The 13,051-nt window shown below is 58.5% G+C and overlaps 1 protein-coding gene across 1 annotated transcript; it reads right to left on the reverse strand.

Annotated features, from left to right (window-relative positions):
- Positions 1-1,813: 1,813 nt before the first annotated feature.
- Positions 1,814-12,207, reverse strand: POFUT2 (protein O-fucosyltransferase 2). The gene is made up of 9 exons (XM_079765037.1): positions 12,056-12,207; positions 10,418-10,668; positions 7,911-8,055; positions 7,169-7,279; positions 6,370-6,436; positions 6,082-6,207; positions 4,403-4,583; positions 4,040-4,163; positions 1,814-3,099 (listed from the first exon to the last, which is right to left on the reverse strand). The coding sequence occupies exons 1-9, from the start codon at positions 12,184-12,186 to the stop codon at positions 2,946-2,948; spliced, it is 1,290 nt and encodes a 429-aa protein (XP_079621163.1). The 5' UTR covers positions 12,187-12,207; the 3' UTR covers positions 1,814-2,945.
- Positions 12,208-13,051: the final 844 nt, after the last annotated feature.

The raw sequence follows: 13,051 nt of genomic DNA on the forward strand, positions 1-13,051 counted from the left end.
GGCCGCGCACCCCCGGGACGAGGAAACCGGGTTACTGAGTCCGCAGGCCGGATGCCAACTGCCGGGCGCTGCACCGCCCTCTCCGGGGACCCTTTGTCCCTCCTTTTGGGTGGGGGGCCCTCCTCTGCCCCATCTGTGGTTTCTCCCACGCGCCTCCACGTGTGTCCCATACTCTGCTCGAGAGGGGCCGTGGTCACCCTCAGGCTGCAGAGCCAGGGTTCGGGTCTGGCTGTGGTTCCCACCTCCCCGCCCAGGATAGAGGACAGGCGCAGTATGAGCACGGGAGACAGCGTCGCTGGACAGGCCCAAGGCCGTCTGTCTGCATGGCAGTGAGGGGCTCCTGGGGGCTCCCTCGTTTGGAGGAAGAGAAAGGGGCTGACACTGACAGAGGGCAACCCACCGGGAGGGGCTGTACAGCCCTAACCAGCCCTCCCTCTGGGCGAGGCTCCCATCTGAAACGACTCTCTACTCAGGGCTGAAGCCCCAGCGAGCCCAGAGGGCACTGTGGTCACAGCAGGAGTCCCACCCACCTCATGGCGAATCCACTGGGTGACAGCAAGGCCCAGGCCAGAGAGTGGGGGGCTGGCCCGTGTCGCCCAAGAGAGAGAGTGGGGTGGGCCCGTGTCCCAGGTGAGAGAGAGCGGGGTGGGCCCGTGTCCCAGGCAAGAGAGAGCGGGACAAGGCCCGTGTCCCAGGCGAGAGAGTGGGGCCGGCCCATGTCCCAGGCCAGGGAGAGCGGGGAGGGCACGTGTCCCAGGCCAGGGAGAGCGGGGAGGGCACGTGTCCCAGGCGAGAGAGAGCGGGGCGGGCCCGTGTTCCCAGGCCTGTCCATCAGAAGCTTCACGCAGCGTGGCAGATGCCCAGGGCCCAGCGGCCTCCACCTGGGAGAGCTCACCATGACCCCGTGGATCCCAGTATGGGACTCCTTGGAGGTCCCTCTGGCTCAAGGTCAAGACGGTAAGGTTTGTCCCCCGACAGCCCATCGTCTGGCTGTCCTGCATGGAGGAGCCCCGCCCCACTCCAAACACTTCCCAACAGCAGGGCCTCGCAGCCAGACCGCCTGGCAGAGGCTGCAGCCACAGGAAGCAAACACTGTCGCTATTAATAAAGGGCAGCTTCCTTCCTTCCGCCCCTCCAGGGAAGATCGCCTGCTGGGACGGGCCCTGGAGGCTGGCTGGGCTTTCAGAGCTGGGCAGGCCGATGCCATCAGGTGCCACGTCATAGGTCAAGTCACCCACAGCAGTCCTACCCCAGGGGAGCCGTGCCTGCGCACCCTGATGGCCCCGTCCCGCGGCACCGGCTGCTCCTCCTGGGCCTTGGCCAGGGCCATGACGTGCCACCTCACACCAGCGAAGCTGCCTGCTGGTCCCCAGGAATTGAGGCCATGTGCCAGGTCCTTGGGGGACTCAGCCCTGCGCCCTGAACTCCTCTCCCGCCATTTTCCCAAGTGTCTCCCACCCTCTAACGTGGGATTTCTCACTGCTCTTTCCACCGGGATGCAGACCCAGGACAATGCTGCTGCCTCTGCAGGCTTGAGGCTGACGTTCTCAGTCGCTCCAACAGTGGAGTTTTCTCTCACGAGCTGGGCAGCAGGTGGCACCATGGACAGGAGGCAGGCGCCCTCCGCACACGGCTCACCCAGTCCCACCCAGTCCCGCTGGCGCATCCCCTGCCGCAGCACCGCACGGTGACTGCACACCCACGACAACAAAGCACTACTTTCCCTTAAAAAGGGGTGACCACGGCCCACACTGCTTCGTACAGCTCTCAGCCTAAAGGATACTCCAGCGTGGAAAAGGCACCATTTCTAGGATTCCACTTTCTAGAACATTTATTTTATTAACATGTGAGTGTACAAATGGAATAGAATAAATATATCATCACTTCAGCCTGCACAGCTGACACCGTGGGCCCTGCGTGTTCACAGATTTCCGAAGCCTGGGAAGGAGACGGAGAACGGAGGCCGTGGGCCTCGACCCCATGTCCTGGCTGCCGGCTCAGCAGAAGGGCCATGTGCCCACGCTCGTGCCCATGGCCGTTCACCCAGGTGTCCCTGAAGTCAGGGTTCCGTTAGAGAGGGGACAGGGCGGGCCCCCTGGCAGTGCTCCACAGCCGACCCACATGCCCAGGGGCATCCCCCCAGCCCCACCTCCCTGGGTAGCAGTTCAGAGGCCTCAGAAAGGGCCCCTGGAAGAGGAGAGCCGAGGACAGCTGGCCTGCTAGGCCCCGCCCGCCACACAGGTCGGGGTGCTGAGTGACAATCACAGATGCAGAGACAGCAGCTGGGGGTGGGGTGAGGACGTTCGTGCACAGGCCAAGTCGCTGAAGACCTGCGTGCAACTTCCCCGCACTGACTGGGAGGAGCGACCAGTCACAGGCCTCTCCCACCCGCTCTGCAGGCAGCCAATCACCTCCCTCCAACTCACAGGTTTCCCTCAGGGCAAAGGGCAGAACTAAGACTGTGCTTTGGGGCAACAGTGAGTTACAAGGACTGACCCACAGACTCAAATCACACCGAGCCCCAGGGCCCGGCCAGCTCTACGGCCCCCAAGATGGGAGCTGCTCGCACGCGTGCCTGCCGACTCCCACAGGCGGCTGAGGAAAGCACGCCGCGGGCCCTGTTGTGGCTGACGCGTGGCTTCAGATCCTGAAGAAAAGTCCACCAGAGCCCCCAGTGGCAGTGCCTTTGCATGGGCAGCAAATGTTAGAAGAGACACAGGAACGGGGACAGCTCAGGCGTGGTACAGCTTCCGCTGTACTCACGTGGCCATGGCTGTGCATGCGTGTGTGGCCTCCTCTGTGCCTGAGACCCCGAGACATGACGTTTGTCTGTCTAGCCACCAGCCAAGGGCAGGAGCAACACCACAGCAACATGTGACATCAGGGGAAGCCCCGAGTCCACCGCGGGTACAATGGGTGCAGGGCACGGGCCTCCGAGTGCCAGCTCAGTACACGACCTTCCAGTGCGTGGGCTGCTCGCACGATCTCTCCCAGTCCCCACAGAATCGGTTGTATGTAGTCTTGGGGTCCAACCCCAGGATCTCTCTCTCCTCATGAATCCGAAAAGAGAACGTGGAGACAGAGGTGCCGATGAAGAACCTGCAAAGCAACAGCAGGGGTCACCAGAGTCGTGCACGGAACTCACCAGTCGCAAGCTCAACCCCCCAGACACCTGCCCAGGCTGAGGCCCCAGGCCCCTGAGGCCATCACCACGGCCAGGGCGGTGGGAAGCAACCGCCTGCAGCCACCAGGCCCCGGGATGACAGTCTGGGCACAATCGCACCGGAGGTCTGCCCTGCAAACACTCGCCAGGTTTGGGTCTATAGGAGGCCGGCCTCGTAGCACTAACCTACCATCTCCACAGAACTCTGGGGGCCGAGGGGACTGAGCTGTCAGGCTCTCACTCAGAACCCGGGGTGGCGGCTGGGCAGCAGGCTGTCTCTCAGCCCCAGCCCACCTCCATCCCCGCCACTGGGGCTGAGCCTGCTCAGCGGAGGAAAAGGGCCCTCACCCGGAGGAGTGCCCGGCACACACAAGGGCAGATGCACATGCTGACCCATCAAAACCAAACACGTGCCTCCACCCAGGAGTGTGAGAATCCTGGCACAGAAGGAACATAAGCTCCTCCACTGTTATTTCCATTTTACTCCAAATGTTCTTTCTGGCCTCCCCCAGTGCCAGCAGGCACGGAGTGCTTCGAGGAATCCACAGGGAGCCCAGGACCCACCTGTGCGGGCTGCCTCCCACAGGACAGTCCCAGGCGGGGGCTGTTCCTGGCAGGCAGGCAGGCAGGCAGGCAGGTCTGGGCTGAAGCTGGGCCCTCGCTGCCCACACTCACCCTCCTGCAGCTAGAGGGGAGGGTGGGAAGCCATCACCACAGCACAGCACGGCCCCGGGAAGGAGACGAATGCCTGCAGCAGCCTAGGGGTGCTCGGTAACAGACTCTCGGCGGGGCAGGGGGCGGGGCAGGGGGCTGGGCAGTGGCCCACGGCACGCAGAACTCTGTCTCTTTTGGCTGCGGACCTGGTGACCCACGCACCTGGCATGTGCGCAGACCCACTGGTCGATGATGGCCACACCTCCGTCTTTGAAGAGCTCCAGCTCCTCCCACGTGGGCTCAAACCTCACCATCTCAGGTAACAGCTTCTTCAGCTCCTCATATTCTGCAAATTGAAAGGAGCCGCCGTTGAGTGGGGATCTGAGCTGCCATTGGGGTCTGCCCACCAGGATCACACGCACTCTGTGACACGTTCATGCTCCAGCAGCTCGCAGGGGGCGAAGAGGACAAAACCACAAAATGCAGGTCGCCCTCCCAGCAGCACAGCCCAGGGTCAGTCTGCATGCGGGCGGGTCTGCCCAGACACAACGGGGGCGAGAGGACGACAGAGCCAGGGCTGCCTACCCTTCCTCACGGCGTCTGTGGCCACAAACACTCTGCCCAGCCCGTGGGTCTTCATGAGGCTGCGGATCTTCTTCACGGCTCCTTCCAGGCTGGGCACGTCCTCCCGGTGGCCCCAGATGAAATCCTTCCTCCTCAGGTGCACGGCGAGGTAGGGGCCCCCCAGTGAGGAGCCCAGCTCCACCTGCAGAGGCGGCACATGCTGGGGCGGCCTGGGAGCTGGTCAGCATCCAGGCGCTGCCATTCAGGAGAGGCGGAGGGGGCAGCGGTCCACCCTCCGTGTCCTGCGCCGTGTGCCTGTCTGAGGGACTCTCAGGCGGACAGGATGTTTCCTAAGGCCGTGGAGTGACTGACTACCGTACCCTCTGATCTCAGTGCAAAAAAAAGGTAAATGAATCATACAAATTAATTGAAAATAAAAACCTTGTGCCCAGGTGGTGTGGCTCAGCGGTTGAGTGTTGACCCGTGAACCAAGAGGTCACCGATTGATTCCCAGTCAGGGCACATGCCCTGGTTGCGGGCTTGATCCCCAGTAGGGGGTGTGCAGGAGGCAGCCGGAAGCCGGCAGTCGGCAGCAGATGGATGTTTCTATTTCTCTATCCTTCTCCCTTCCTCTCTCTCTAAGATCAATAAAAACATTTTTAAAAATTAAAAAAATAAAAACCTTCCACTTAACATTGTATTTTTCCAGTAAAGACTACCCACATACCTAGGCCATTTCACTCTAAGATAGCCACATGTCCCGTCAGAGAATAAGCAGGTGAGCCGAAGCCGGTTTGGCTCAGTGGATAGAGCGTCGGCCTGCGGACTCAAGGGTCCCAGGTTCGATTCCGGTCAAGGGCATGTACCTTGGTTGCTGGCACATCCCCAGTAGGGGGTGTGCAAGAGGCAGCTGATCGATGTTTCTCTCTCATCGATGTTTCTAACTCTCTATCCCTCTCTCTTCCTCTCTGTAAAAAATAAATAAAATATATTAAAAAAAAAAAAAAAGAGAATAAGCAGGTGAAATGGTACTTTGCTCTTAAAAACCATGGGGGGGAAAAAAAAAACCATGGGGAAAGGTCAATCAACTACATTATACTGGAAATGCTTAAAAACTATGTCAATGTGAAAACGCAACATAACATTTCTTAAAATTAAGTTACAGGAAAACCCAACCTCCCAGAAAAGAAATGTGTAAAGGGATGATGCTGGACCAGAAGCGTCAGTGGTGCTTGTGTGGGTGGACGGACTGCGCTATTTTTCCTTGACGGCTCTCGTGTTATAAAGAAGAAACCACTGAACGTAACTGGTCATGGTTTCCTGTCTGCTCGCATATCTGTGACCTGATTTCACTCTAACAGCGACCGTCTGAGCTGCCGGAACCTGCAGTAATTTCCCGTCCATTTCACCAAAGAGAAACTGTCCCAGCGATTTCCCTAGGTTTTCACCAGGACCAAGTGCAAGTGTGTGTGTGTGTGTGTGTGTGTGTGTGTGTGGAGGGGGGGAGGCGGGGATGCGCGCAGGGGCGTCCTGATGACCAGCACCCACAGTCATTACAGTAATGAGCAAAGATTGCACTAAGGGGGTGACACTGAAGGTGACAATCATGTCACCCCCTGCTGGAAATTAAGGGGTTTGTCATCATGCATCTCAAGAGATGATTTACATTTCCTCTAATTAGAGAGAGAGAGAGAAACTACCTTCATCTTGGTCCAGTCCTCCTCGTCGGGGATCCTGTCGGCCTTGTTGGTGGAATTGAGATATTTACTTCTGAAATCATCGCCCACAGCACGCAGGTGCTTGGCAAACACCATGCTCCGCCGCGTCTGGGGGTGCAGACAGGACAGCTGAGTGCTCCGCCCATCGGCCCCCCAGGCGGGTGCCCAGCTCAGCCCCCACCACGACCCACCCTCACAGTCTCAGATGTTCAAAAACTACACGAATTAAAACGCCGGAGAACATGCAGCAAGGCCGCAGGCAGCACTCACGTCCCAGTATTCCTTCCCCCCGTAGTGATCGTGAAGGAGGTTCTCCGCTCTGTCCAACATCACGGACCTGTTTTCAAACAACAGGAAAGAAAGCTTAACTTTAAAAACGTTTGCCGACACGCGCTCCACAGGGCAGCCTCCGAGGGGGCCCAGGGCCAGGAGGCTCAGGGACGAGTTCCGAGAGGCACTAGGGTGCACGTGGGCCCGCACTGCTGCTCCTCTAACACCATGGTCCTCAGAGGGTTCATTTCCAGGCGGTTCTAGGCGTCCACGGAGTCTCGCCCGTCCTAGCTAATGCCCCGGGTTACCAAGCCCACTGTGACTGACAATGCAAGAATGGTGTGACCGGCAGTGGGAACCCCGCCATGCCGTTCAAAAGAGCGGTGGCTCCAAGGAGCGCCCCGTGGGGACCAGACTGCACCACAGCAGAGCCTAGGGTGTGGGTGCCGCTGAGCCAGCTCGGGGGCCCTTCCCTGGCCTTTCCCAGGGGACACAAAGCCTCCTCCTGGATCCCATGGCCTTGCTGCGGAGTGAGTGTGGGGGCGGGGCAAGATCTAACTTTCCAGCAACCCCACACAGGCCACAGCCAGAAGGCATTCCGATGCCACCAGGACAGTGCACATACACATTCACACATGCACATGCATCCATTCATGTGTGCTCGTTCACATGCGCATATTTACATTCACATGTGCTCTCACATGCGCACCATCACGCACATGCACACATTCACACGTGAACATGCACACACACACCCTCAATCACTGACCCATGCTGAGTGGACGGTGCGGGCACCTACCGTGCTGTCGTGTTTTCCAAAAGCACAGGTGCAATGATAGAAGCCGATCCTTGAACAGACAGACAGGAAACGTTTAACCCCCTTGTTTCTTCATAACCCCAAAACCATCCCCTGGAAAAGAAGAGCCACAGGACCCCTCAGTTCAGTCTGTTCCCCACAGGCCGTCAGTACATGTGGGTGCACACGCACTCCTGGACCTCAATAAACCCGGGAACTCGCAGTGAGAGCTCATTGGTCAGGTCAGAGGTAGCGACGTAGTGAGAATTCTGGAGAAACCGTAAGTTTCTCTGACTTGGTGAGAACTGGAGCTCTTTCCAGGAATCGGGGCGCACAGGCCGGGAGAGCAGGGCCCGCGGGACGGAACCTGATGGAACTGAGGCATTTACTTCTGAACTCATAACGACGCTGCCTGGGCCGGTGCCAGCGCTGACGGTCCGTCCCTACAACACTCCTCTAGAGCTTCCGTGTCCCTCAGGCTGTCACTCAGGAAGGTGACGGCCCTCCACAGGGAGGGCTTCCGATGGCCCCTTAGGATTGGGGTGACAGACCCTTCCCAGGACCTGGTTCAAACGCCATCAACAACATGGGGAAAGGTCAACACCCGGTACCCAGGTGACCTGAGGTGCCTGTTGTCGGGGACTGGGAGGCTGGCTGCACGCGGGGAGTGTGGCCACGGGGTCCACGTGCCTCCGAAGCTGGGGTGACCTCAGCCGCCACAGGCAGCGAGGCTCGCCCTCCGTACCTGTAGTACTCGTGCTTGTCCTGCGAGTACAGCGGCGGATCGAGGCAGGGCCGCTCGTCCACCTTCTCCTCCCAGGGGCCCTCTTTCCACCCTTCCGCGTAACTCTGCAGCACATAGATCTGGTCAATGAAGGGCCCACCGTTCTCTGGAAGAGACAAGAACTGACAGTGAATCGCCGCCGAAACACGCCGTGTGGCCCGGAGCGGGCTGCCACCGACTAGAGAGGATTACCACTTCAGGACCCCTTCTTTCCAAGGACGAAGGCAGCTTCAGAAGTGGGGCTTTGGTAGAACAAGTGACATCAGGGCACAGGGTCCGTGGAGGGGTGCGTGGGTTGGCTTGGGGGTGGTTGAGCTGTTCAGGCCTCATCACCCTGGCCTCTTACAGCACCTGGGCTTGCCTCCACCCTCTTCTCTTTATCTCTGTACCCCCATCTCCCTGAGGTAGGGCTGGCCTCATGCCGGCCACAGGCCCCACTCACTCCTTCACCCTCCTCTCCGGGGCTCCCCCCGGGACTGGCCTCCCCACTGTGCCTCCAGTCATCAGCATCTCCCTCCCGGGGGCCTCTGAATAGCCATCCCTGTCTGGACCATCGCCCGGGGCTTGCTCATGACCCGTGAGGCCATTCAAACTACATCCCTTGGATGCCTCTCAGGGCCTTGGCCACCGGCCCTCCAACACTGTGGATCCTGCCAGCTTTCCTTTTCTCCAGGCACGCTCCACCATCTCAAACACTGCAGGTTTCAATGGCTTATTTATATTCTTTCTTAAAGATCCTCACCTGAGAATATGTTTTTATTCATTTTAGAAAGAGGGAGAGAGAGTGGGGGAGGGGGGAGGGAGGGAATCAATGTGAGAAACATCGATCAGTTGCCACCCGTACACGCCCCACCCCACCCCAAATGCGGACAACCTAGGTATGTGCCCTGACCAGGAATTGAACCCACAACCTTTTGGTGCACAGGATAATGCTCCAACCACCAAGCCACCCGGCCCAGGCAGCTTCATTATATTCTTTATTTTCTGCTCCCCATTCCCCACAGGAGCTCCAGAAGAGCAGGGGCCTGTGTCCCCACCCACTGCTCCCACCTACACCTAGGAAGTGTCTGCCACATCTGTGGTGGTCAAAGATTTGTTCGAAGATGGAATGAATGAGCCAGTGACAAGAGGGCTACAGCAAGTGACATCCTGGTGTCTTGTCCACGTTGTCTCACTGGGGCACTGACATCTGCATGGCGGGGCACAATGAGGGACTGTGATGCGATACCGAGAGGCTGGTATGTGGCCAGGTGCTCTGCTGCACCCCCCCCAGAACTCCATCCTAGGATGGCCCCCGTGTCTGCCCCTTTTGTAGGGGAGGAAACAGCTGAGCAGAGTCAGCTTGTCGGATAGGGTGGAGGCAAAGCCGTTCTGCCTGCCTCCAAGCGCCTCAGCCAGGGCACTCCATCTTCCCTCCCCCTGGTGGCTCCAGGTCCAGGGACGGGGCCTGGACAGCAGCAGGAAGGACTCCTGTCTCCTGTCCCCACACACCTGCAGATTCCAGTCACTAAACACAATGCAAATGGCTAAGGCCCAGACCCGTCCCTCGGCCCGTCTGTCAGGAAACCCAGGAAGGTGAAGGGCAGGTTCTCTGGGAAGCTCCGTAACCCGGGTTCGGAACCAGGCTAGGTCAAGTCGGACTAAGCACCCTGCTCCATCTCCCATCCTGGGCTGGGGGAGAGAGAGCTCCAAGAATGCTTTGTACAGTCTCAGAGTTTGCCTCTTCTGAGAAGACACTATGTCATTCCAGGCCTGCAGCGCTCATAGAACTGGAAAAATGAAGATGTGCAAGCCATCATCCTCAGTGTGAGCCCCGATTCTAAGCTGTCCAGATCCCCGCAGAGTAGGAAATCAAGCAACGTCACAGAGTATCGCCCACCAATAACTGTTAAAGCATCAGCAGCTTCCAGACCGTGACTCATCATTAACGCTACAGTGTGTCAGTGGCTTAAAGAGTGTGACTGGCTCTCCCAGGCCTCTCTAGGGAAGCAGAAAAGACAGATCACTGATTTGTTAGGTTTATGTCTTCTAAACAAAGCAACAGTAAGCGCTAAATACCTTTCCTCTAAGAAAGTCTTCAAGCAGGACTAAATAAAGGACGCCTCGTCACCAGTTTCACCAGCACTGCGGTGGACATCGCAAGGTCAGCGCCACACACACGTGGTGTTTTGGTAAAGTGGCCTCTTCTGCACGGAGCTGAGAGGAGCTAGGACAGCCCGGCTCCGTGGCAGCGGCTTCCTAACTGCACTTCCCTGACTCCCAGGCTGCAGAGGCGAGGAGGACAGAGCTCATAACACTTCAGATCTACTTCCCTAGAAAAATTAAGGCAAAACCAAGGTCACTGGTAGTGTGGGAAATGGAAGGACACAGGGCCCCTCCACGGAGCAAAGGCTACTACGTACAACAACAGGCCCAAGGAGACAGCCCGCGGGCCTGGCCTGCCGTCCACACCAGAACCACCGCCTCACCTGCAATGAAGTCCTCGTATTCCATGACGGGGATGTTTTTATTGAGACTTTCAAGATCAAAAAAGTCGGACCAGGGAATCCGGACCTGGTGAATGTCGGGGCTCTGCCAGTGGTAGAGGCGGCCCCAAGGGGGCAGCACCAACACCCACTCCTCAGACTTCATCAGGATCTTCAGGAGGGAGGCCATGCGAATGTAGACATCCCTGCGGAGGTTGAAACCCTCCGGGGGGTTGACATCATACAGAAGATACCTGGCAGGGGGGAGCAGGATGGCGGTACTTCAGGGCGGAGGTCTCTGGACAGAAAACCCCGAGGCACCAGAGGCCCACAGGTGATCATCCACCCCGGGGCTTTCAATCACTTCCAGTCTGTGAGGTGGAGGCAGCTGCCCGCCCACTTCCATCTGACCGGAGATGTACAGAGCCCACAAGTAGGAGCACCCCTTGTTTAACAACGGGCAATAACTGACAACTAAGCCCGGCAGCCTCGGTGACCAGAACCCGAGAATCAGTCCTCCCGTGGTTTTCAAACTTTTTAGCCTACAGCCTATTTTACACTCTTAATTACCGAGGACCCCAAAAGGCTGTTGTTTATGTGGGTTGGATCCATAAATAACTCCTGCGTTAAAAGTTAATGTATGTAAGAACGTTAAAAAGTATGTATTAATTCACTTCAAAGGAATAAATCCATTACATTTTATTAACCTTTTTCAATCAAAAGTATATATTTTTCAAAACAAAAATAATTGGTGAGAAGAGTGGCAATGTTTGTGAATTTTTCCATCTGGTGATAGCTGGATTCTCCTATCTGCTGCTGCATTCAATGTGTTGTGATATCACAGGTGGTCTCCGGGAAAAAACAGAGGTAAACCAGGAAAGGAGGGACAAACACCTGCAGAGCTGGGGTGTGTGTGTGTGTGTGTGTGTGTTGGGGGTGGGGGGTCCTCTTCAGAGAGGGGAGTGGACCTTGTTCCCAGGGGAGCCCATTGCTCCTGCTGCTCAGCTGTCCCTAGGTTGCAGCCACATTCACATTGACATGGGTAAACTCGGTGGGAGAAAGAGAGTGGAAAAGGCAAATACCACCACTCTGGTATTACTGCAGAAATGGTATGTCCAGGGGTCCCTGGACACACGGTGAGAACCGCTGCCCTATCCAAAGCAACCGTCCATATGTAATTGATTTATTACAAAGACCCAGGCCCGGGTCCTGGGCATCTCCGGCAACAGTTACCCATCCTCATCCTCCCTTTTCCCCACATGTCGCGTTACTACAGATGGACTGTGTGTAATCCAGGCCTTGGCCCATCTGCCATCTCTGCACCTCTCACCCAGCACAGGCCTATTTTGTACGAAGATGACCTGCGCTGACCCTTATTTTTCAGGCCTGAGACGTACGGAGACTGAAAGACCCCGCGCACATACACAAAGCTGCGCTTTCTCAAGAACCGTCCCATTCGAACCTCCGATTCTGGGGCTCCAGGAAACTCGGGCAGGAGCCCGCAGCATCTCACAGGGTCCCGTGCCTGCCCTCCATGCTGACCCACAGGCAGCCCTCCACGCTCCGCCTCCCCGGCCCGGGCCCGCCAGCCCATCAACCCCCCACCAGGGGGCCACGCCGACAGCCCGGCCACGCGTTTACCGTCTGAAGCTCGCCCGGTCCGACAGGAGGCTGGACGGCGACTGGCTGACCCAAAACTCCTCGCCCAAGGCCCAGGCGAACGGGCAGGTCGCTGCCCCGAGCAGCGTGTAGACGATGCCAAGCGCCGCCATGGCCTCGGACGGCCACGCACTTCCGGCGGCCAAGTCCCGCCCAGGAAGCGCCCGCCCGCTAGTCCCCGCGGGGCGTCTCATCTGTAACCACGGCAACGCCGCGCGCCCCGCCCCGCACGTGCGTGGTGCGTCCTCCGGAGTCCGGACGTCTCCAGGGTCCTGCGCGCGGGGCAGCCGGGCCCCCCGGCGGAGTTCCGGGCCTTGGGCCGGGGGACAGCGGGGGTCAGCGCGGGAAATCGGGGGCAGCGCGGGACGGGGCGGAGCCGCGCTTCAGGAGCGCGAACGTGGTCTCTGCGGGCTGCGGGGATCTCGGCCTCAGCTCTGCGCCCTCGCTGGCCGGGGAGGCGGAGCGTGGGCAGCCCTCGGGCCTTGCACGCAGGTGCCCGGCCTTGCTCCACACCCCGGGCCCCGCATGGTGACTGCCCCTGGAGGCGAGGAGCCTTCTGCGGCCCTTCCACCAGTTTCTTCCGGGAACACCTCCCGGAGAAAGGCTCAGGGCTCTCCACGCCGGGTACCCCCACCTCCAGTTGGTCACGCCAGGGAGGGGTGCCTTCCCCTTCTCCCCTCCTCTCCCGCCTCTGCTAATAGACCCCGGGAGTGTGATCCTTACCAGAGGAGAGGTCTCACGCGTCTTTCATTAAGAGAAAAAAGAGAGAGAGAAAAGAAATCTTGCTACAAATAACTGGAAATAGCTTCCTCCTCTGCACCAGTCTGACGGTTAACGTTTACCGGTATTAACTGGGTGTGCAGAAACGCTTGCTCTCAAGCGACTCGAGCTGCAGCCACTTGGCCACGAGAGGGCAGAAGAGCCCTTCCCAAGGCCCTGGGCTGGGGAAGAAGGAGGAACCTCCAGACTAGCCGAGGG

The sequence above is a fragment of the Cnephaeus nilssonii genome (assembly GCF_951640355.1).
Source record: "Cnephaeus nilssonii genome assembly, chromosome: 3".
Taxonomy (NCBI): domain Eukaryota; kingdom Metazoa; phylum Chordata; class Mammalia; order Chiroptera; family Vespertilionidae; genus Cnephaeus; species Cnephaeus nilssonii.